The sequence below is a fragment of the Triturus cristatus genome, chromosome 11, assembly GCF_964204655.1.
Source record: "Triturus cristatus chromosome 11, aTriCri1.1, whole genome shotgun sequence".
NCBI lineage: Eukaryota > Metazoa > Chordata > Amphibia > Caudata > Salamandridae > Triturus > Triturus cristatus.
In genome coordinates, this window is record NC_140594.1 from 81,513,267 (window position 1) to 81,538,988 (window position 25,722).

General features: G+C 48.8%; 1 protein-coding gene across 1 annotated transcript in view; it reads left to right on the forward strand.

The window, feature by feature from the left end:
- Nucleotides 1-25,722, forward strand: part of SLC25A1 (solute carrier family 25 member 1) — a 91,325-nt gene that overhangs the window by 61,255 nt on the left and 4,348 nt on the right. The window contains exons 5-8 of the mRNA XM_085634159.1: nt 12,291-12,375; nt 13,580-13,684; nt 17,510-17,625; nt 23,510-23,583. Coding sequence (XP_085490285.1) covers nt 12,291-12,375; nt 13,580-13,684; nt 17,510-17,625; nt 23,510-23,583 — 380 coding nt within the window. The remainder of the gene's footprint in view (nt 1-12,290; nt 12,376-13,579; nt 13,685-17,509; nt 17,626-23,509; nt 23,584-25,722) is intronic.

The following is a 25,722-nucleotide window of genomic DNA, read 5'->3' on the forward strand; positions in this document are numbered from 1 at the left end:
CCCCCTGCAAGGTACCTGGAGGGCTTCCCGCTCCAGATTTTTTTTTTTTTTAAAAACATTTTTATTGTTTTTGCAACAAAGACAAACAACAGAAATAGAATCAGGCCGCATTTACAGTACATTAGAAAATCACCGTGCACAGTCACAATTATTCCAAATAGGCCCAGATTGGATATCCGACAATCGCCCATACCGCCCTCCCTCCCCTCCACCCCCACGGCCTCTCTAGCCATCCGAATCAGAGGAGTCCTCATCAGAAAGAGGTGGTGGATCACATATGTTACCTCTATACTTGTTCCATGCTCCCCACACTCTGGCCCACTTACGAGGACAACCCCGCCTGACAAAGACGGATCGCTCAGCAAACATAGCCCTATCCATCTCGCCCTTCCATGTTGATAGCAACGGTGTCTCCACCGCTTCCCGCTCCAGATTTAATCCGGAGCTCTCAGGCCTGAGTACTGTGCTGAGGGGGCCCCCCGCACCGTGGGGGCTGCGGGGGCCTGTGTTACGCCACTGCTACCATGATGAGGATAGAAACCCCGAAACAGGTCCTATGACGCTTGTTTCCAGTCAAGGGAGGACCTGGCCTGACATTTTACTCTCTTTTTTCAATATATTCTTGGGGAGAACCTCCAGAATCCTCCTTTAGGAAGTTGGACTTGCTCGCAACTCAGGTGGGAAATGACACACTGCTTTGAGAAGTAGGATGGGTGGTGGTGGGCAGCGCCAGTGGTAGATGAGGACGGTGCCAGTGGTAGATGAGGACGGTGCCAGTGGTAGAAGTGAGTGGCGGCCTCTGCGGAAATATTTTCAGTACCTGCACCTTTTTTTTTTTTACAAACTTAGCGCTGCTGCAAACACTGGGCCCGATTTACAAAGGTAAACTGAGCTGAAAGTCTAACTTTACAACTTTTGGTATTCACAAAAGGGCATTTACGAGTCGTAAAGTTAGATTTTTTGTCTCAGTTAACCTCTAATGTTGGTCCTAAGTACCAGGACTTTTAGTCTCAGTTGAACTTAAGACCGAAACTTAAGTTTAACTGAGACAAAAGTCTAACTTTACGACTCGTAAACGCCCTCTGTGAATACCGAAAGTCATAAAGTTCGACCTTCGTCTCAGTTTACCTTTGTGAATCGGGCCCAGTGTTTATTAATGTGTGCAGTAAATAGAACCAGGGAATAAATTACCTTCCATGAAAGTAGATCAACATTTACAAAGTTTCCAGCACCATTTTGCAAGTTACTGCTGCATATCACACAAGCCAAGTTCCAGATAATCCCTGGAATCGGCTCATTCTGTGCCAGGCGACAGCTCGTGCTGAAACGGATGAAAATACTTTTGTTTTCCTCTCTCGGTCGCCCCATTCGGTGTTAATCCACAGAACGCAGCACCGCTGCCAAACAGTCTCTGCAAACAGGGCCTCAGAGACTCAGTGCCTGACGCCTGCCCGTGCACACTCCCAAAAACAAGTAAAACCAGTTTTTGTGCACGAGAAACCTAACGTGTACATCTCACGTAGCACTATCAGGTGTACTTGTGTGTGACCTTTAACCCACGCTGCCTTTAATGGTGAACACAAGATGAGATCTTTTGTTTTTTAGCCTCGGTCTTCTTGTACCTGTAATCTCGTTGTGACCTATTTCTCAAAAGACAACTGTTACATGCAAACTTGCTTTGTGCAGGTTTTTTTAGCATTCCAGGTGTTGTCTGAAGAAGGCGGGACTTCCTGTTACTTTGGGAATACTCTGTAGTGCATATTTGCATGTTTACACAGAATCTTCACCATTACGGTTATGCTAAAGAAAAGGATGCAAGAACAATGGTCAGGGATGTGTTGTCGGGCCTCAGGCCCACATTATGGAAATGATGGACACAGACACCAGGTGATTGTAGTGCAGTAACTGGCCACGAGCAAGTGAACCCGGGCCATTTTAGTGGCAGGGCCACGTCGCTCGTGACACCCGTGATGGATGGGTTTGGGGGTGCAAGTGTGTCCAGCCCTCGAGGGAGTGGCTGGGAGTACAGCTTCCTGCTGAACACTAGAACGTGTCCTGCAGGACACTACAAGGGATATTATTACAGTGTTATGAGTGTTGAATAACGCAGCGTTCACCAATTACTGTTGTGGCATTGGTTAAAGTTATTCCCTGCATGGAGCGCCTGGAATATTATTATTGCACATGCACAACACTGAGTGATTCCAAGTGTGGGAGGGTCTACTCCATTCTCTAGTACCAGTTGGTGCTACCCAGATGACATGGGCTTTGTAATAAATTGAGCTGCCTTCCTTACAAGAGTCACTGTGACCTGGCTTCATTCTGGCCTTGCCAGCTCGTCAACGTTACATCATTGGCGACGAGGCACATGGGACAGGCTTCGCCCCAACTGTGAACCGCCAGTATCTCTAGGACGCATGTCCAGCAATGCAGCAGCAACTGGAGGCATCTAGTGGTACCCAGCACCTTGGAAGCGATGTGATCCATGTGGCTGCTGTAAGCCACGGAGGAGTGTCTGCCTTTTGTTTGCCCACTGGGATGCTCCCAAACCTGTAACAGTGCCCGTGGACGTGAGTGGAGACGGCAGAGGCTGGACCGAGAAGCGGGAAGGTGGGGGTGAGGTCGAAATACCGCTTTCACTGCAGTGCGATCTCTCGCCCGATAAGGGGCGCACCTCCAGCTGACTGGTTCACTAAGAAGGCCTCCAATGGCACTGTTAGAGACTGCCTCAATAAAAGGAAGGTGAGTACAAGGCACAAAACACAAAGGACACGGAAGAGACTGTACATGAAGGCTTAATAGCAGATTTAATACATTTAAGCTTGTCAATTGAGTCGTAGACCCCGCCAGCCAGCCACACATAGGCTAACAAAAGATTCAATGCAAGGCATGTGAACCCTTGTTGAATTACATCGCCGGCAGGGGGCGCTGTCAAGTTAAGAGTCTCTCATGCAGCACTGTGCCATGTCAAGCTAAGGTCATTCTCGAGCTAGTGGAACTCTCTGAAGAAGAAGATGGTGAACGCTGTTGCACCTGTGTCTGGGGCCACAATATGGATGATAAGGAGGTTGGAAGTACCTTGCACGTTATAAATGTGTTGACCAACTTCAGAACTGAACAAGATCTCCTTCCAGGTGCCAAGCATGAATAGGAGGTCGGCCAGTGACTGCCATTATTGACACTCGGGCCTCCATCAACATCATGGCCAAGCAAGCTTGCGCGGTTATAGCACACTGACCTACCCTCAGACCCACCAAAGTGTAAATAGATGCCTATGGACGCCCAAACACCCTCCCGCAGGCAGGCATGCTCATTGCAGCCACTACTCGTAATAACAAACGCCTCAGGCAATGTATGTGTGACAAATATACACTCGACAAAGCTTGACAGCCTCCTAGGAGACTTTAAAGAGCTCTTCCAAGGGATTGCGTGCCTATAGGGGAGGATGATGAAGATTCACATTGGTCAGTCAGTGCATCCCAGAGCCCTGAGGCATCTCAGAGTGGCGTATCATCTACGACCCAAAGTAGTGGAGGAGCCCTGGAAGCTGTAGGACGCCAACATCATAGAGCGAGTAGAAGGACTCATTCCCTGGTTGCCTCAATCATGGTGTCCCACAAATTAAACAACCTTGGAAGGTGGGACTCTGTATAGACATGCAGCCCAAAATCTGGTAATCAAAAGGGAGAGACACATCACCCGGCAGTGAACAACCTTGTACGTGAGATAGCAGGGGCATGCTTGTTCTCCAAGATGAACCTCTGGTCAGGGTTTCACTAAATCTTGCTTGACCTAGGGTCCAGTTATAGTACTACGTTTTCCACTCATCTTGGTCTCCGTCATTACAAAAGAGTGAATATTTGGATATCGGCTGCTGTGGAGGTCTTCCAAAACACTATATGTGAGGTGGGGTTGATGGGAGTCCTGAACATGAGTGATAACATCTTGCTGTTTTTGCCCCAACACTAGAGAAACACTATGCTTGTCTCAGGAAAAGTCCTCTAGTCCTCCAGAAACTCAAACTGGCCTCACAATCCGCAAGTAGAAGCATGAATTCCTGAGTCCCCACATCAGCTTTGTTGGGTGTCACTTCCCTGTGAAAGGGGCGGCCCCTGACGCAGCCGCCAAGGAGCAGGCCAGCAAATCAGCCCACGGCCCACCTTCCCTAACTGCTATAAGAAGCTTCCTGGGCATAGTCAACTACTGCAACTGTTTATTGAGAATTGGACAGCTCTCCCTACCCCCTCAGAGAGCTTACAAAATCGACAGCAAGCTGGGTGTGGGAGGAAGAGCAGGAGAGGTCATTCCAGAACACTAAAGATGCCCTGTCGGCTGGGACTACACTGGTCTCTTTTGACCCTGCGAGAGAATATGATCTGTCAACGGATGCCAGTCCCAATGGATTTTGGAGCAGCACTCTCGGACGATAGGACTGGGGATAATAAGCTCCAGTAACGTGCGTCAATCGAGCCGTCATCCTACAGAGCAGTGGTATTCTCAAATAGAACGAAAAGCAACTGCTATCCACTGGAGTTCCACCATTTTCACTTCTATCTGTAAGGCCACCCATTTGTTGTTCACACCAACCACACACCACTTATTCCTTTATTTCGAGGATCGGCTTCCAGGCCCCTGCAATGGATTGAAAAGTAGATTGTGCAGCTGCAGGAGAACTTGTTCTCTGTGGAGTACAAGCCAGGGCCCCAGAACCCAGCAGACTACCATGTTTTGGGTTGTGTTACAAGGGCGTGGGGTAGGTTTCGATCTGGTTCTCTGTTTTGGGGAGGAGTGTAGAGTTGCACATGCCCAATACTGGGCAATTCTAAGTGTGATCCCTGCACTCCATCCTCTAGCACCAGTTAGTGCTATCCTGATGATGTGTGGTGTGTAATAAACGGGACTTGTGAAGTGGGAGCAGTCCTGGTTAGTTACCCGAGTAACTGTGTCCTGGTTTCATTGTATCCTGGCCAGCCTACTGACACCACAGTACCCTGGCTTTGAGTCAAGCTCAAGAAAAGTTATTTGCCATGCACACATTATGGTGGCAGTGTGTTGTTGTTTTGTGGGGGTTTTCCTGGAAACTCGACTGGATGTTGTACCTGATGGGTAGGTTTGGGCTTTGCCTTTACAAGGTTGGCCACAGTTTGTTATCTTAGAATACGAGTTGTGGGTGGACCCACTGGATGTGCTACACAGGTGAGAGGGCATCGCAGACTTGTTTAGTCGCAGAGAAACAAGAGCCCTCAGGCCTGTTTTGGAGCAGGCTACAATGAAGGGGATCCTTCAACCCCATATCTACACAGGTGTGTAGAGACAAGAGGGCTCCTTACAATGGCGTAACGATTGCCACCGCCGAGCCGGCGGTGGCGACCGTTACACCATCATACCCCAGCCATATTATGGTGGCGGTTGGTATTGCGGCAGACGCAAAGTCTGTCCGCCGCTTTTCTGACGGTCGGCAGTCGTTACGATTGCCAGTCGGGCAGAGCTGGGCCAGTAATATAGTGGCGCCATATTATGATGTGGGTGGTTTACAGGCCTTTCCATGGCGACTATGCGTGGTGCCTGCCTCGTGGTGCAGGGAAATGCTGTGTATGCCCTTTTGCCATTGCGGACGATGCTGCAGCCCGCAGCACCGTCCGCAATGGTAAAAGACCAGGATCCTAATTGGGCCGGTGGGACCGCCGCTTGTCTGACTGTCGGTCCCATCACCGTTATGATGGCGGGCGGACTGACATCATAATGAGCCGCAAGATTCTTCCTCCCCGGGACTTAACCGATTACCACCTGAATATCTGGGTTAGGAGAGTACGCGCAATCGAACCCCTTGCTCCACCCCCCCCCCCCCCCCCACCCCCCCCACGCTTGCAGATCCGATCATAAATCATAGCTGCCAGGGTTTCAGATTGCTTATGAGGGACAATTTCAGTTAAATTATGTGTGACATTCAAAGACTCCGAGTGACATTTTCTCGCAAGCAAAAATAAAGCAATGAAGATGAGGGAAACCTACAAATGTCAGAAATTACAGCCATTTGAGAAACTGGAAACGCTAAGAAGATCTTAAACCTGCTTCGAAGCACCAGAAATGGAAAGGCGCCGACATGAAACACAGAGGGTCTGTCCAGGCTCTCCACGTGGAACTCGACTGTAACCAAGCTGAAACAGATGTGAGAGGCCCCAACATGTGGATCTCAGCTGCCTCAGCCTGCTGATAAATTATGATAATCACTAGTCATGACAAGCTGACAGACTGACTCAGTCTTGCAGACTCGCAAGCCTCGAGAGACAGATGCTTCATTGTATCCTGGCCAGCCTACTGACACCACAGTACCCTGGCTTTGAGTCAAGCTCAAGAAAAGTTATTTGCCATGCACACATTATGGTGGCAGTGTGTTGTTGTTTTGTGGGGGTTTTCCTGGAAACTCGACTGGATGTTGTACCTGATGGGTAGGTTTGGGCTTTGCCTTTACAAGGTTGGCCACAGTTTGTTATCTTAGAATACGAGTTGTGGGTGGACCCACTGGATGTGCTACACAGGTGAGAGGGCATCGCAGACTTGTTTAGTCGCAGAGAAACAAGAGCCCTCAGGCCTGTTTTGGAGCAGGCTACAATGAAGGGGATCCTTCAACCCCATATCTACACAGGTGTGTAGAGACAAGAGGGCTCCTTACAATGGCGTAACGATTGCCACCGCCGAGCCGGCGGTGGCGACCGTTACACCATCATACCCCAGCCATATTATGGTGGCGGTTGGTATTGCGGCAGACGCAAAGTCTGTCCGCCGCTTTTCTGACGGTCGGCAGTCGTTACGATTGCCAGTCGGGCAGAGCTGGGCCAGTAATATAGTGGCGCCATATTATGATGTGGGTGGTTTACAGGCCTTTCCATGGCGACTATGCGTGGTGCCTGCCTCGTGGTGCAGGGAAATGCTGTGTATGCCCTTTTGCCATTGCGGACGATGCTGCAGCCCGCAGCACCGTCCGCAATGGTAAAAGACCAGGATCCTAATTGGGCCGGTGGGACCACCGCTTGTCTGACTGTCGGTCCCATCACCGTTATGATGGCGGGCGGACTGACATCATAATGAGCCGCAAGATTCTTCCTCCCCGGGACTTAACCGATTACCACCTGAATATCTGGGTTAGGAGAGTACGCGCAATCGAACCCCTTGCTCCACCCCCCCCCCCCCCCCACCCCCCCCACGCTTGCAGATCCGATCATAAATCATAGCTGCCAGGGTTTCAGATTGCTTATGAGGGACAATTTCAGTTAAATTATGTGTGACATTCAAAGACTCCGAGTGACATTTTCTCGCAAGCAAAAATAAAGCAATGAAGATGAGGGAAACCTACAAATGTCAGAAATTACAGCCATTTGAGAAACTGGAAACGCTAAGAAGATCTTAAACCTGCTTCGAAGCACCAGAAATGGAAAGGCGCCGACATGAAACACAGAGGGTCTGTCCAGGCTCTCCACGTGGAACTCGACTGTAACCAAGCTGAAACAGATGTGAGAGGCCCCAACATGTGGATCTCAGCTGCCTCAGCCTGCTGATAAATTATGATAATCACTAGTCATGACAAGCTGACAGACTGACTCAGTCTTGCAGACTCGCAAGCCTCGAGAGACAGATGCTGCACATTCATAAAAAGTAAATTAAATTATAAATTTAGTACGGACTGACTCGTGTGCCTGCTTCTTCTGCCCCTGTGAAGGCAGGCGGGCGTGCATTTCTCCTTTAGTGGGCGGGGTACAGAAGAGACGTCGGGGTTGTCCAATAGGGCAGAGTTCCGAAGATAATCGAAGTGCAGGGGAGAACACGTTTTCTCTGGGATACCAAATATTACACAACACTGACCCCACTCGCATTGTACGGAGGATGATGGGTACCACACTTTTTAAAGCATTTTGACCTCCAAAAGTTACCAAATGGGATTCTGCAACTTGAAGCATAACATTCAGCATTTTCTTGGCATGACACATATCAAAACGATGGGAATATCTTGCAGATTGTATGGATATTCTAGGTAGACCCCATCCACAAGTGGGCTATGGCACATAACAGTAAACCGGTGGACAATGAATCCTCGGAAAACAAAGATGTTGCTCACAGACTTGCACTATTATGAGGAAATATTAATAAAGCAGAACAGTCTAAGAAGTTTCAACACTATCCTCTCTGCGTCTGAAACAGGAGAGTGTCAGATTAAATATTGAGAAGAGGTAGTAAGGAGGAGTACCATTCAAAGATGGCCGCCAGCTTTACCATACACCATGGGACGCGCAAACCAATATGGCTGTTGTTGCATGAGGGCTGTGCACCAGGCTCAGTGAAGTACCCGCCCTCGGCGTGCAAGATCCTAGAGCACTGAAGGGGCTTGCCAGACCCCATCATGGAAACTCAGCACTGTATGTAGTATTGCGGCCACTTTGTCAGCCTGCCAGGCATGGACCCCATGCTGGCTGTGAGCAGGGGCCGGCAGGCAGTGCTACTGTGCGTGAAAAGAGCAGTGCATGGTCCTCGGCGGTGGCAAAGTGCTGCATTGGGGGTGGAGGGGAAGTGGCATCCACCCTTAGCTTTTGCTGTGCGGTGCCCTCTGCCCTACAGACCCATGGCACCGCAGCCTACAGTGGCGCCTCTGCTCAAGTGAGCCTTGCTCAAAAAGCCAGAACTGTCAGAAATACCAGAGCACCACTGCCCAGCCCGCCGTTGTACCGGGTAAGCCGCGCCTCAGAGACAGAGTGACTGAGAGGCTGAGCTTGTCTGGCTGCACACACAAAAGATAATAACCAGTTACACATACTAGTAGCAAGCGCCAAGCGCCATGAATGGGCCGGCCAGCCGCAATGACTTTCCCTGGGCCGGTTGCGGCAGTGCATGGGCTGCTGGCGGTCCAGGGCTTAGACTCGCGTGGCTATTATGGCTGTGCACAGCCTGACTGCAGTGCAGGCTCAGCTGAGTTTCCAGACCGACCGCTCCATTACGCTGCACTGTTTGAAACTTAAACTGTGCACAGCAGTGCCCCACCCGCGCGCCACGGATGGCCAACCTATAGGTGTGTCTGTCTGACAGACGAGTGTCTGTCCTCATTGTTTCGGCAGTAGCCACTGGGCAAAATCAGACTGACTCTTGTGACGTCAGTGCTGAGTGCGGCAGTGAATGGGTTACATAGTAGTCAGCGCGAGCTCAGTTGAGCCAGCACTAAAGCCTGCCGCAAGCTGCGCGGAACGCATGCTGCCACTAGCTTGCACAGTCACACAGTGGTGCTAATTAGAGCGCTCCAGCTTGACAGCTGAGGAGGTGCTATAAATGCGTGACTTTGCATTTCAGTGCAGTGCTGCGGACCACAACTCTGAAATGTGTTAGTCTAACGCCTGATGCGTGGTACTTGGCAGGACTGCATAATGAAAGCTGCAATGTACAAATAATACTTTGCACCCTCAAGACACCGGTGGCACCCCAGCAGGTATTTGCTTTAGAATAAGGGCTGCTTAAGATGCCACAAAGATGTGGCATAATGGCCAATGCTGCAACTAGGGAACCAGGTTCGAGATTCTGGGCAAATCACTTAATCTACTTGTGCCTACCAAAAATGAGTGTAATGTGTAATGTAACTGGTGCTCATGTAAAGCGTTCCAATACCTTTGGGTCGAGTTTGCGCTATATTAAAAAAATTAATAAAACATGAGGTTTCTTCCAAGTACCCTCTTCTATGGCTACCACTGTCGTCCCAGGGCTGGAACGCTCCTTCAGACGTACCCGTCAATGTCTATCTAATAGGCTTTCTGTTGCACTGCTGAGAAGCACTCCAGAAATACTTGCGTGTTCTTGATGGCCTTGGGGCGCCCTCTGGTGGTAAACATTGAGTACAACATGTTGAAGAGATTTTCTCCAGTGATGGAAACAAAACCCTCATAGATAGTATGGTGAGGGTGAGAAAACTGTTACTCGCAATTTCACAACACAGGAGCTTATTTACAAGCTCATTGCATCGCCGGTGCGTCACTTTTTTGACGTATCAGTGGTGCAGTGTGCCTGCCTATATTTACAAGGCCACGTAAAGTCATCCTGCCTGACTTTTCATGGCCTTGTAAATATGGGCCTCTTTCACGCATTACTGTGTGTGAAAGGGGCGTTCCTTGGGTGTTCCCACGCAACATCCATGTAACCTGACACAGTCCCAGATTTACAAAGTATTGTAAACTGGGAATGTGTCGGAATCCTATGCCTCCCCAGGGGAGGCGCAAGGAGGTACAACGTGGAGAAATACTTTTACTTCAGCACACATAGAAGGAGCTAAACACCATTGACAAATGTTGTTGTGCTGGAAGGTGTCCCTTCCTGCACAACAACAATCATCCTTGCAATGCCGGCACACTTGCACCATGGCGCAAGGGTGTCTGCATTGGTGCACGGTTGCTGTTTGTGCGCCAATGCAGGGGAGAAGGACAGGAATGCGCCGTATCTTGTAGATATTATATTACAAACAACGGTCCTTAAAAATCATTTTAACATAATAATGAAGATAGCCTAGGATCAGTGCTATATTGCAGGATGTCCACCCGTACAAACAATTTAATAATTCCAAGAATTGTTAAGCATATTCAAGAGCACGCAAAAAAAAATAGAGTGGGACACAGTCCTGCGTCCTACATACAAACAAAATACAATTACATTTGGACATTTAGTATTTCAGGCGAAAAACAGAGGAAGCTTATGGTCAATGATAATAAATGACAAGCTTTCCATAAACAATATTCACACTGGGTTTAACGCAATGGTTTAACGTGTAAATATGTTTCATAGGTCGACGATGTTTCGATCCCCTTTAGCACGATAATGGAATCATCATCAGGACGGTATAATTACATGCCTGATTATAACAAACTGCCTTAAGGAATAAAGGCAGAATCCTCAATGCGGGTGGTCCGTGGAGAATTAAGTTAACCGCGTTGGCGCGGTGCTCAAGCGAAGATTAATTCGTCTTCGCGGGCGAGCTCGAAATTGGTCATTACTGCCATCGTGCTTCTGAACTCCCAATATACGGCAATCCTTACCTCTACGTACCGGACTATATTGATGTCCAGCGTAAAGTAACTCATCTCCTTTGGCTCAATTTCGAGCTTGCCCGCGAAGACGAATTAATCTTCGCTTGAGCAAGGGGATCCAAATGTAATTGTCTTTTGTTTGTATGTAGGACGCAGGACTTTGTCCCACTTTATTTTTTTGCGTGCTCTTGAATATGCTTAACAATTCTTGGAATTATTAAATTGTTTGTCCGGCTGGACATCCTGCAATATAGCACTGATCCTAGTCTATATTCATTATTATGTTAAAATGTTTTTTAAGGACCGTTGTTTGTAATATAAAGTTGATACCCAAGGTCCTTATTTACCTTGTGGGTTCCCTTGTTCACCATAAAACACGTATCTTGTAGATATGGCAGATTCCTGCCCTTTTATTTTGATGCACGGTAGCGCAGCAGGAAGGCTTTCTACGCTGCTGTGCATCAAAATATAGTAAATGAGGCCCACAAAGTTTTACAAATTATGTGTAAAACTAAATTGAGAGATTTTACAAATTTCACCTGGATCTAAATATTAGTAAAAGATGAAGAGTCCCCTGGAGGCAGACCGTGTAGGGGTCCTTAGCTGGAACATTTAGATATGCAGCCGGGGAGTTATGTTATGTGTGTTTGTATAGTGCACAACTCACCCAGTAGGATGCCTGGCACTGGGCCTCAAAGGCACCCATTTTGGGTGTCCAGGCAAGTGAACAAAGGATTAGAGACAGATCTTGACTATAGCAGAGCGCTCTCAGTTCCTTGCGTGAACAGTTCCGCCACTCAAGAATTTTTTCCTTGCATTCTGGCAATTGTTGTTTTGAACTGGCATAAACCGGACTACACGTACCGAAATACATAGGAAAATCTGTATGGATGAGCTACTCATGCATGGAACATGCGCTCTGCTACATTTCGAGTTGAATAAAGGTGGCCAGGGCCATTAGATTTATTAATTTCCACGCCTGCAGCAACATCAGTGTAAAAGCTGTCTTCAGCTGTAGCTTTGTTGTCCCACTGACATGACTTCCCTGAGTCTGTCCCAAGCCTTTTTAGAGCTTGTAAATGATTCTGCCACAGGCTCTTGAAAGTGGTGTGTTCAGCATGCCTGGGGCAGTGGTATTTGTGTTACAGAATGACATGAAGTTGTGGCTCAGAACCTCTCCTTCAGTTCGGTGGAAGCTGCACAGAGTTATGAAGATATTTCTGCTGTTTCTACTTGCAGGTTAAGTTTATACATGACCAGTGCTCAGCGAAACCGCGATTCCGAGGCTTCTTCCATGGCGTGAGGGAGATCATACGTGAACAAGGTGAGGCCTTGGGCACCTTCCTGGCACAGTGACTGGCACTCGAAATGCCTGAGTTTCGAAAGAGGGTGAGATAAGAAAACCTTTATTGCACACCTAATGAGGTCAACAGTCATCGTGCAATTGATTTTCTACAGTGGGTTGGGTCACACCAAGCTTTGCATCACAGCACGCTGGAGGGTTTCACCCTTGCTGCTCTGACCCAGCAAGGAGTCATAAACCTTTGAATGGCCCAAAATATTAATCTGTTCTTTATCTAACATTTTTATCCAAAGCGCTTTATGTAGAACATTAGTATGTACAATTATTAATGCGTAATCATAATTGGTATCTTACTGACCTAAGAAAGATGAAAGGCTGAGACAGCCTTGTTGGGATTTGAACCTGCAATATGCAGATCACACACACATTTCTTCTTGCAGACCTAACTTACCTGCAGGGATTTCAGTTCCACATGTTGGGTCACCGGCACCAAGAAGTCTACTGTGCCAGTTGTGCAAGATCTCCACATCTCAGGGGCTGGAGACATTGGCTGAGATGGAGCATTAAAGTTAGGATTACTTAAACAAAGGGGATGCCCCCGCCCCAGCAGGAGAGGTGCACACACCATCTATGCTATGATGGGTCTGCTCCAGTGAGACTCAATCCTGTGAAGATTTCAGCTCTCCACTGTGTGAGGTCACTCACCCATGAAGGCATCAGATTAGAAGTCCTAGACCTTCCGGCTGATTGGCCATGCTGTGCTCGAAGGGACCAATCACTCCAGTCCTCTCTGGTAGGTGGTACCACACCCCCAGAGTGGAGAACCTCCATAGCAGGGGTTCCCAACCTGGTGTGCCCGCGCCCCCAGGGGGTGCGAGGTGGCATTACAGGGGCTGCAACAAAGAGGGACAGTATGTACTGTATGCATAATAGGAATCCAGCAAGAATAAGCACGGGGGTGCGAACATTAATCAAACATTTCCTAGGGGTGCAGGGCCAAGAAAAGGTTGGGAACCTCTGCTTTCTAGTCTATACCTGTGCAGGGCATTTGATCGACTACAGGAGATAACCACTCCAGGACCAACCTTAGGGTGGAAACATCTCGCGAACATGAGGCATGGCACCTCTCCGCTGTCCTAACAGAGATCATCGTCTGTTCTCAGTCCCCAATAACTGACTGCCATTGGTTTTCTGCTAACATCTCCCTTTGTCCATCTCCCCCTAGGTGTGAAAGGCACCTACCAGGGCCTGACCGCCACCGTCCTCAAGCAGGGATCCAACCAGGCCATCCGCTTCTTCGTCATGACCTCTCTCCGGAACTGGTACAAAGGTAAGCACAAGTGTGTGCTTCAGTCTGCACTAGAGGTTGACACCCCAAGCCCCAGTTGTGGGGGGTCATGGCTCAGGTCAGATCTGGGGTTTAGTGTGTATACTCGAGACAGACCTGTTTTTAATTTTATTTATGGTTTTTATAAAGTGCTACTAACAGCCCTGCAGTAACCTGAGTGTTGTCTATAAGGACCTATAAGGGGAAATGCAGTAGTACACGTGGAGAGAGATGGTGCAAGAAACCATTCCCATACCGGTAGCGAGTAGCACCGTCCGGGTGGAGAATGCCAGTAGCAACCCTTGATCAGAGAGGTCCACAGATGTTGACAAACCCTTGAAGAATAACAAGTGTCCTTAGAAGCCTGGGTGGGGGGAGAGGTCAGTCTTCAGTGGCTGACCGGTTTTATAGATCGGGGTGTCCATGGTTCTGAACCATCTGTTTGTGTGTTCATGTGTGTGTCTTCACCCATAGCTCAGCAGTTGTGGGTATAAATGGGAGTTGAGTGAGAGTGTGTGTTTTTTGGGAGCAACAGTCACTTGAACCTCGGAAAGGTACACTTTTAGGCTTACACCTACAATGTGTGTTCATTTCTGGCTTTACTGAAAACCAAAAACAAAGATTTTCCCAAATCATATACATTTCCACGTATGGAAGTGTTGCGGATTTGCATTTCTGCTCGTGGAAATGAAATTCACATACGCAATTGCACTTTGAAACTTTTTGGACTTTTCTTGGGAAGTGAAGAATTGCATTCATATACTCCCAGTGAATCTTGGGGATCTTCCATCTTAATGTCCTTGTTGGACAGAGACTGCTTGAATGTCTCTGATGGTTCACCTTTTGCTGGTGTCTCCACCCGGAGGTATCCACAACCCATCTCAGTGAGCAGATTATGTGAGTGATCCTTTTTCACTTGAATATCCGTGTAGTGTGGATCACGAATGTGAATTTGAGCTCCCAGACGAGGGGATTTGTGGTGCAAATACATTGATATAAATCACGAAGCGGGGCCAGTACACAGTGCTTGACGAGTAAAAGAAAGAGTGCCGGTGCCCAGGGCTCTGCTCAGAAGCGTGCGGTCGGTGCAATCTAATGTCAGCGCACCGAATACCAAGGCTCAAGCCTCTTTAACTCACTACCAGACACGCCCTGCCCATTTCTCTCACTCGTGCAGGTTCCCGTTTCATCCTTTTGTGATGGTTTTTTGGTCTTTCTCTTCCTCCGTCATTCTGTTCTGTCCATTTTTCCCTCTCTTGCTCCCGTTAATGCCTGATGCTTTAAAATACGAGTGCTGGTGGCCCCCACCGGCCATCACCGGCTCAAAGTGACACCTGATAGTGCATCCCAACCCTTACCTACATTTAGTGGCATGGTTCATCATGAGGTTTCTTTCTCATCCCGAGTAAGATTCTCCTGGGTCTTGCTCAACCTCACTTGGGGAGCCCTAGACATATGGTCGGAGACGGTTTAAAATTGTCTTCAGGTATTTGTACATCTTTAATTAATATTAGGATACATTTAGCAAGATTAACAACATAAACCGATGTATATGGGAAGCCAATTTTCCCTACATCTCTGATCGTCGACATGTTTCAGCCGTGACAGTATGCCCCTTGGGGTCAATGGCATTCATCAGGACTGTGTAATCTTGTTTGAAATCCCAAACTAATCTATCCCTTCTCTACAGTAAAGGAAAACAAAATTGAAAGGTAGTTGAAAAAGTGCAATTAATAAGATGTTACTCAGTTAGTGACATCATAATTTGTTGCCTTTTTATTTAGGGGTGCTAGGCTCCATGGGGTGGAGGGGAAAGTATTTCTCTGTAGTCAGACAGTCTTCAGGGTACCAGACCTTGAGACCCACAACCAGTACATGGGCAGGTACTGTCCGGTACTGAGTACCTGCACTTCTTTAATTTGAAAGGGAGTACCTGCACTTCTCAACACTGTTGTGATACATTTAAAGGGAGCGTACAAACACTTCTCAGGCGTAAACAGGTACTGTGGATAGTGAGTACATGCACTTCTCAGCACTGCTGCAATACATTGAATGGGAGCGTACCTGCACTTCTCAGCACTGCTGCAATACACTGAATGGGAGAGTACCAGCACTTCCCAGGTACAATCAGGTACTCTAAATAGTGTGTACCTGCGCTTTTATATTTGCATTTAGTGCACTGCTGTGGAATGGGATCCCTCAGGAGAAGGGACTAGTTTACCCGTAGGCCTGGCCATCCACTCATGACAGGGGTTAAGTCAGAAGTGCAGTGTGAGCAGAATACACAGCGCTTGGAAGTCTTTGCAAAGGGCTGCTTCCAGGCGCTGGTGTAATGCATGAAGCAGTGCTGTGTATCAGCAGACTGTCCTTGAGAAGTCTAGTCATTTGCCCCGCATCTGATGAACTGATCTGGCGCAGCCCAGGTGGCTGTGTGTCACGAGTCTCACCTGAGTCGCCATGTTGAAATCAGTGAGGGGCATCCAGCTGCGTGCTCTGCACTGCAATGGACACAACGACGGAGGCCTTCAAGGGACAGCAGACGTGACTCGAAGCATTGGCTTCCACCGGGTGCTGGTATGGTGACCTCTGTCCCACCTAGCACAGGAAACACGAGGTGCTCCTATGAACCACGCACCGGAAGAGGCAGTCCCCTGCCAGCACAGGAATTTGGGAATTCAAATATAGAAGTTAAGCTAGGAAACCTTCAGGATTGAAGAACTGGGAATTGATGCGCCAAAGAAAGTATGGAGAAAATGAAGAAGCCTGGAAGAAAAAAACAGATCTCAAGGAGAGCCGATGTGTGATCTGAAACAAGAGGTTCCTAAAAGAAGCTGTGTGAAGAAACACGGGTGGTCAGGGTGGGCTTTGAGCAGTGGTTACAAAGAAGCGCCCCAGGGCCTCGTGACTGAGCATCCACCCCTCTCTCCACAGGGACACTCGCCTCCACACCAGGACGAGATGTGGGGGCGAGCCAACCAACCGTGGGATTCCGGTTGTGTCCGGGGAACATCTTGAGCAAATAATGTATAAATATCTGGAGCAAAATGCATTGTGGGTATAATTACCCCAATGTACAATTACATTTGAAAACGCATGGCTTATTCACAATTATTCAATTTCACCCAGCATGCCCTTCTTCCCCGGTAATCAAAATCGGCAGAGGTCCGGGTTATAGGTGGAGGGTGGGAGAAGAGGGGGCAGAGAGGAGGCTTGGGAGGAGCCAGACTGAGTAGGCCAGGAAGGAGGTGGGGTGGTGCATAGCTGCAATATCCGGACAAACATCACTTGGAAGTCTTGGAACCATTGGGGAAAGACTGGTTTGACCAAAGCGGCATCATGTGTCGGCAGCACTAACACAACTGGACACCGAACTCTCAGTGTGCAAGTCTGGGGACAGCGCCCCCTGATGGATGCCCCAACATTCCTGGCAGCACTGGGCAGGGTGTGGCTGTCCCTAGTGTTTTGTCTTAGGGGTGCATGGGTGACACTTTGGCTGTGAGATACACACGCTGGGGAGGTGCTCACAAGGGTCTTCTACCAGTGGCCATGCATTTTGTCCTCTCTCGTTGCCAGTGTTTTGTCATTGTACCTTTGTTTTCTTTCTTCTTCTGCCTTCTTTGTTTTACCTTTATCTCCATCTCTCCTTACACTATCTTACCTTTTTTGTCTTCTCTCGCTTTGCTTTTTTCTCTCTTTTCTTTCCGTTTCCCCTTTATTCTGTCGTTTTTTTTCTTCGATTTGAAGATCTTTGGTTTGACAGCTTGATCACAGTTCCGAATATTTTGCAAAGCAAAGTTATTTTTTTTAACCCTATCTCTTTGTTTTCAGGGGACGATCCAAACAAGGCCATGAACCCCCTTATCACAGGGCTCTTTGGGGCCACAGCGGGAGCTGCAAGCGTGTTTGGGAACACTCCGCTGGATGTGGTGAAGACCAGGATGCAGGTGGGTGGAAGAGATGCCTGCTGCAGTTGGCAGGAAATGCTCTTGTACTAAGCATAGGAGTCTTGTTCTTCTTAATGGACATTGGATGCCCCTTCAATGGATGTGCTGCCCTCTTTTACTGTGTGTTCCTCCCTAGGGCCATTGATGTCCCTTCAATGGGTGCTCTGCCCTCTTGTACTGCGTGTTCCTCCCTAGGGCCATTGATGTGCCTTCGGTGAGTGCTCTGCCCTCTTGTACTGCGTGTTCCTCCCTAGGGCCATTGATGTGCCTTCGGTGAGTGCTCTGCCCTCTTTTACTGCGTGTTCCTCCCTAGGGCCTTTGATGTCCCTTCAGTGGGTGTTCTGCCCTTTTGTATTATGGGTTCTTCCCTACGGCCCTTGATGCCTCTCCAGTCAGTGCTCTGCCCTGTTGTACTGTGTGTTCCTCCCTAGGGCCTTTGATGCCCCTCCAGTCGGTGCACTACTCTCTTATACTGTGTGTTCCTCCCTAGGGCCATTGATGTGCCTTCGGTGAGTGCTCTGCCCTCTTGTACTGTGTGTTCCTCCCTAGGGCCTTTGATGCCCCTGCAGTCGGTGCACTACTCTCTTATACTGTGTGTTCCTCCCTAGGGCCATTGATGTGCCTTCGGTGAGTGCTCTGCCCTCTTGTACTGTGTGTTCCTCCCTAGGGCCTTTGATGACCCTTCAGTGGGTGTGCTGCCGTTTTGTATTATGGGTTCTTCCCTAGGGCCCTTGATACTCCTCCAGTCAGCGCTCTGCCCTCTTGTACTGTGTCTTCCTCCCTAGGGTCTTTGATGCCTCTCCAGTCGGTGCACTGCTCTCTTATACTGTGTGTTCCTCCCTAGGGCCATTGATGCCCCTCCAGTCAGTGCTCTCCCCTCTTGTACTGTGTGTTCCTCCCTAGGGCCATTGATGTGCCTTCAGTGAGTGCTCTGCCTTCTTGTACTGTGTGTTCCTCCCTAGGGCCTTTGATGTCCCTTCAGTGGGTGCTCTGCCCTCTTATAATGCGTGTTCCTCCCTAGGGCCATTGATGTACCTATAGTGAGTGTTCTGCCCTCTTGTACTCTGTGTTCCTCCCTAGGGCCTTTGATGACCCTTCAGTGGGTGTGCTGCCCTTTTGTATTATGGGTTCTTCCCTAGGGCCCTTGATACTCCTCCAGTCAGCGCTCTGCCCTCTTGTACTGTGTCTTCCTCCCTAGGGTCTTTGATGCCTCTCCAGTCGGTGCGCTGCTCTCTTATACTGTGTGTTCCTCCCTAGGGCCATTGATGCCCCTCCAGTCAGTGCTCTCCCCTCTTGTACTGTGTGTTCCTCCCTAGGGCCATTGATGTGCCTTCGGTGAGTACTCTGTACTCTTGTTCTGTGTGTTCCTCCCTAGGGCCATTGATGTGCCTTCAGTGAGTGCTCTGCCTTCTTGTACTGTGTGTTCCTTCCTAGGGCAATTGATGTGCCTTCGGTGAGTGGTCTGCCTTCTTGTACTGTGTGTTCCTTCCTAGGGCCTTTGATGTCCCTTCGGTGGGTGTTCTGCCCTCTTGTACTGTGTGTTCCTCCCTAGGGCCATTGATGTCCCTTCAGTGGGTGTGCTGCCCTTTTGTATTATGTGTTCCTACCTAGGGCCCTTGATGCTTCTCCAGTTGGTGCACTGCTCTCTTATTCTGTGTGTTCCTCCCTAAGGCCTTTGAAGTCTCTTCAGTGGGTGCTCTGCCCTCTTGTACTGTGTGTTCCTCCCTAGGGCCTTTGATGTCCCTTCAGTGGGTGCTCTGCCCTCTTATAATGTGTGTTCCTCCCTAGGGCCATTGATGTACCTATAGTGAGTGTTCTGCCCTCTTGTACTCTGTGTTCCTCCCTAGGGCCTTTGATGTCCCTTCAGTGGGTGTGCTTCCCTTTTGTATTATGTGTTCCTCCCTAGGGCCCTTGATGCTTCTCCAGTCGGTGCACTGCTCTCTTATACTGTGTGTTCCTCCCTAAGGCCTTTGATGCCCCTTCAGTGGGTGTGTAGGAAGCTGGGTTTCTGTTACAGTAACCCCCCACTTTTTGCCAGATTTCTGATACACTTTGACTTGATGAGTCCTGTGTCCCTACCAATCAGGTTCCCAGGGCCTATGTTCTTTCCCAAAACGGTACCTTTATACCCCCAATTGGCAACTCTTGTCCCACATTTATGTCCCTTGTAAAAAGGTACCATGGGTACCAAGGGCACTGTAACCAGGGAAGGCCTCTAAGGGCTGCAGCATATATTGTGCCACACTTAGAGGTCCTGTACCTTAACACACACACACACTGCCATTGCAGGCTGCGTGTTTTGGTGCAGAGGAAAGTGAAGAGTCGACATGGCACACATTCCTGTGTGTGTCTGCAACCCACTGCCTGTGGTATAGGTAAGACACCCCACTAGCTGTGTGCACTATACCACTGGTGAGAGTGCAGTTACATGAGCACTGTACCCCTACAGTGTCTAAGTCCATTCTTAGACATTGTAAGGGCAGTAAAGCCATAAAGAGTATATTGTCTGGGAGTTTGTCATTATGAACTCCACAGCTCCATAATGGCTTTACTGAATTCTGGGAAGTTTGGAAGCAAGCTTCTCAGCATAGTAAACCCACACTGATGCCAGTGTGGGATTAATTATACAGTGCACTCAGAGGGCATCTTAAGGATGCTCCCTGACAAACGACCAGCCTCTGGTGGGTTCCCTGACTGGTACACACCAGCCGGCCACGACGAGACGTGTTTCTGGACCTCCGAGCCCGGAAACAAAGCCTTTCCTGGGCAGAGATGGTCACACCTCCCCAGGGCAGGAAGAGCAATCTGTGGCAGAGGAGCTTCAAAGGACAGGACGCCTTTGTAACAAGCCCCCCAGCCTCTCCTGCTATCAGGAGCAGGCCACCTTTGTGTCTCCCCTCCTTTTCGGCGGGAAGACAGGCAGGAAAAATTAGCACAGCCCAGAAGGTGTTCCCACCTCTGCCAACCCCACCCCTCTTGCGGGGAAGGCGAGGTGAAGCCCATTCTTTAGTGCCCGCCATTTTGCAGATGGCAGGCAGTCTCCAATCAGGATTAGGGATTGTGCCCACTCCATCACGTGGGGTGAGCACACGAAGGGTGTAGTCACCCTAAGGTCAGTAGCTCATTGGCTACTGACCTCGAGACCCCTAAAACGCCCCCTAAATACAGTATTTAGGGGGCAGCCCTGAACCAAGAAGACAGATTCCCGCATAGTATCTCTGTTAAAAAGAAACTCCCAAGACAGACTCTGAGCCTGCTGAGGACAAAGAAACCCAACACCTGGAACCACCGCTGTAGCTGACACCTACGGCCGAATCGGAGTGGCCTACCGGTCCCAGCGAGGTCCCCCTCTAGTACTGCATGTTCCTTCCTAGGGCCCTTGATGCCCCTTCAGTGGGTGCTCTGGCCTCTTGTACTATGTGTTCCTCCTTGGGCCCGTGATGCCTCTTCAGTAGGTTTGCTGCCCTCTTGTACAGTGTTTTCCTCCTTAGGGCCTTTGATGACCCTTCAGTGTGTGCACTGCCCTCTTGTACTGTGTATTCCTCTCTAGGGCCCTTGATGTCCCTTCAGCGGGTGCGCTGCCCTCTTGTACTGCGTGTTCCTGCCTAGGGGCTTTGATGACCCTTCAGTGGGTTGACTGCCCTCTTGTACTGCGTGTTCCTGCCTAGGGCCCTTAATGTCCCTTCAGCGGGTGCGCTGCCTTCTTGTACTGCGGTGTTCCTTCCTTGGGTCCTTGATGCTCCTTCAGTGGGTGATTTGCCCTCTTGTACTGGTGTGTTCCTCCCTAGGGCCCGTGATGCCCCTTCAGTAGGTTTGCTGCCCTCCTGTACTGCGTATTCCTCCCTAGGGGCTTTTATGACCCTTCAGCGGGTGCTCTGCCCTCTTGTACAGCCTGTTCCTGCCTAGGGCCCTTGATGTCTCTTCAGCAGGTGCGCTGCCCTCTTGTACTGCGTGTTCCTGCCTAGGGCCCTTTTGTACTGATTGTGTCCCTCACTAGGGCCATTGATTTTCCTTCAGTGGGATCCCTGCCCTGTTATACCCTTGTGTTCCTCCATGGAGCTCTTACTCTCCTGCCTATAGACCTAGTGCCCTGATCCACATCTTGCTCCACCACTGACCTCTTGCTGTCCCATAAGGACAGGGTCTTCCCATGTCTTGTTCCTCCATTAGGACATTCCCTGCCCCTCTTGTTGGCACTGCCCTCCTACGCTCTGTGCTTGTCCGCAGGCCTCTCAGCCTTGTTCCTGTGGTTGCACGACTGTATTAAACTTTGTCTTTCTCCATCGAATCTGTTACCTCTCCTGAGTGTGCGTTGTTCTACAACACTCCATAGGGCTCTTGCACTCTTTTCCCTGGGGTCACGGCCATATGTGCCTTGATGGTATATATATCTTCAAGGTAAACAAATGAGAAGTTAAGAATATATATTTATACTTATCTGTCTATGCTTATCTTCACAATATTTTGGTGGTCGAAATTTTGGCCGCATTATTTTCGCAAGGCGATATTCAATCCACAATATTCTGACATACACGCCACTATAATAAGCCGCAGAAACGGTTGCTTATGAGAGTACCACTTTTGAACCAAATTAATTTCCCCAAATAGCAGGAGATGATCCTAGGTAGGAGGAAGGCTGAATGGACACCAATAAATGGGCCTTGGTGCCAGCTATGGAGAGTCCCTCCCTTGCACTGTGATCCCAGGACTAGAGCCCTCTCAGGGTGCGGTATGGCGGCATCCACTGACACTAGGTTACCATAAACCATGTAGAGACTTGGTACCCCAAAGGTTCAGACATGACACAGCTTACTATTCCTTTTTCGGAATCTGCTGCAGTGTGTGCCAGCTAGATCCACAGCTTCTCCAGCTCAGCTAGTGTTTTGGGGCCCAGCAGCTCATGAGGACCTGAAGCCCACCTGCCCTACTCTTTGGGGTGCCTCCGTAAGGGACTCTTTGCAGGCAAGGTTTCCCTGGCTTACACCTCCTTGGCATGCTGCATTTGGCCTTGGCTGCTGTCCACTCTACAGACTCCGGCTCCAACGGACACATCCAATTAGATCACTCTCAGACCCCGCAGAACTGAGGCCACTCCCCCTCACACACCTGACCAATCACATTCACCTGCAACACATCCTTGGCAGTCTCCTCCTCTTCCTGTGATATCAACTAACCACTAGGCCAGGGGTCTTCAAACCGGGGGCCTCAAGTAATCTCGGGGGGGGGGGGCACCAGGCTCTAGCCAGAATAAGCATTATGCTGATAACAGTGCTTTGTTTTCTGTGTAAAAAAAATGAGCGGCAGTAAGCCACTCTGTAATGAGCCATCACTGACATCTTTTATCATTTATATCCTGGCTGGGAGAAGGTGTCAAAAGGTAAGGGACTCCAAATAGTCTTCAAAACCCCATCCTCACTTCTAATAATTGCACCATGGATACTTTTACATGTTAGTAAGTCCTGCCTGACCAGAATAGTATGTTTAGCAATCATGTATTTTATCGCATTTTTAAAACTGTACAGAACTTACCTGCAATGTTTAAATAAGTCTAGACATATTTAAACATTGCCAGTTTAATAGAACAATTGTGAAAAATTTGAGGAGGGGGGCGATGTTTTTGTTTTGCACTGGGAGGGGGGGGGGGGTGCGGCACTTACACGTCTGAAGACCACTGTGCTATGCTGCATCCCAGCACTGAGGCCTATAGAGCCAATTGTAGTCAGGCGCACAGGTCACTCTCACTGTCTCCTGGTACTTGGCCTCCTTACGAATATGTTGCAGACAGAGAGGGAATTGGAGCTGGACTGTCTGGCAGACCTATTCTGCAACCACACTGTGATTTTAGGCATTTCTAATGTGTTCTTTTTTGTGCTTTTCCACCCAGGGTCTTGAGTCGCACAAGTACAAGAGCACGTGGGACTGTGCCTACAAGATCATGAAATATGAAGGACCAAAAGCGTGAGTCTAGAAGCTTCCAAGGGGCAGGAAAGGTGCCTGCTTGGGTGATGGAGACGCAGGGTATGCGATGCAGGAGTAATGAAGGCAAGGCTTAGTCACAGGGACAGACGGGGCAAGTAGAGCGAGAAAGGGGCAACAAGGGTGGTCAGCGAGGGGACAGAAGGTGCAAAGTGTGCGGAGAGCGCGGGCCAAGCACCGCTAGGGTAGGGCAGAGATGGATAGTAGGGAGCATGGTGAAGATATAGGGTGACCAGACGTCCCGTTTTTCCCTGGACAGTCCTGGTTTTTCGTGAATTGTCCCGATGTCCTCACACTTTCCTCCAAACTGAATAAATGTCCCGGTTTTTGGATAGTGGCTGGGATGAGCAGGTACAGACTAATTTGCATGTAGCCAGGTTCTGAGCTGGGATGGTGCAGTGAGCTAAAAAACGGTGATGGATTAAAACCATGATCTCTTGACTTGGTAAGAGTATTCTGCATCATTCAGAAACTCTGTCCATCACCACCCCCTTTTTCCCAAATCGATGAGCACAGAAATGTCCAGTTTTTGAGTAGTGGCTGAATTGAGCATACGCACTGGTGTTAAAAAGATGTGCGCATGCTCACTTCTCACTACCGGAGAAGTTACGGCCTGACGTTACTCCAGATGATGTTGTTGCGGGAAGGGAAATCCTTTAAAGAGAGACATATTCTCAGGATTTCCCTTCTCTTTCTACTACGCAGGTAGAATGTCATTATGACAGCCAACAGCGTGTACGAACCGCCAGCATGACCCTGCTCTGCTCACTGGAGTCAGATGTCATTGTCTGCACCATGATCCAGCCAGTCACCTGTGTAAACTGTAGTCCTACTTCTATGTCCATGACCTGTCCTGTTTTGTTTGTTTTGGGAATCTGGTCACCCTATGAAGATAGGGAGTGGAGACAGTAAAAATGAGGGGGAATAAGGGCAAGGAAGGGGATAGGAGCAGGGAGAGTGTGCCTAAGAGAACAGATGTAGACAAGAAGATTTAGGGATGGGATGACAAATTTTTAGGTCTGATTTGACAGTGCAGCTGTCACCTGACATGTTAGGAGAAGAAAAAGAGCCCCAAGAAGCAGTATTCAGTGAGGAAGTGAGCGCATGCTGATCGCCTTCTATACGAGCTTTTGATTGGGCAAAAAGTGTGCACTTCCGCTGAAAATCAGAGTCGGTTATGGTAACAAGCAAATGATCAAGGCTATTAGACAGGTTGGTTCATCAGAAAAAAAGATGCCAAGTGCCTTGGGTCTGACCTGTTTATTATAAAAAGGTACGAAAAAAGGCTGTAGGCCTGACTGATTTAATGCGAAAAGCATAGGTTAAAGGCAATCGGCCAGTAATGGCGGATTGTTATCACTTATGTTAAAGCCTGTCAGCAGGTATTTTCCTACACATCATTTCAGGGATTACAAAGTAGGCAAGGGGTTTGTGGTGTTTATCTCCTCTGACAAAACCAAGAGGTAGAACATTTGCATTGTGATAATCTGTGCTAGGTCCTCTTTAGAGGGGGTGTATAATGCTTTGCCAACTATAATTTTGTGCATGTTTGTAGTTTTCTGCACAGTATTTAGCTCTGTCTGCACTAAAGTACTTTGAAGATCTGGCTTTGCTTATGTAATTGCCGGCCAAGCTCTTGCAATAAACATATCTTATGTATACATACATTCGCATACTTATAGGGGCTTTGGTTTGGATTTGAATGTCAGTCACATTGCACTACCATTATGACATCATATAGTATGGGGCAATTGGCCAGCCAACCACAGCCAATATCTCTATTGCACTGTGAGTGATGTCCTTCTCACCAGACCACACGTGCACATCCACCTGAAAATAAGTGCCCATCATTGTAGTTTTCAATGGTCTCCTTTTTAGGTCGTGTTTCATTCCTTTCCTTCTCCTTTTTGTTTTGTTTAGTTTTTTAGAGATCATTGCAGCCCCTCGGACAATGCTAGTAGATCACTTGCTTACCACTCATTTCATCTGCAGCATGTCAGACCCCTTGAGGCCTCTGCTTCTAAACCCAGAGGCCGTGTGGTGTGTGTGTTTTGTTGTGTCGCGGTGGGTGGTTAAATACAGGAATGAGTCAGTGGGTGGATGAGTAGATGCATGAGTGCA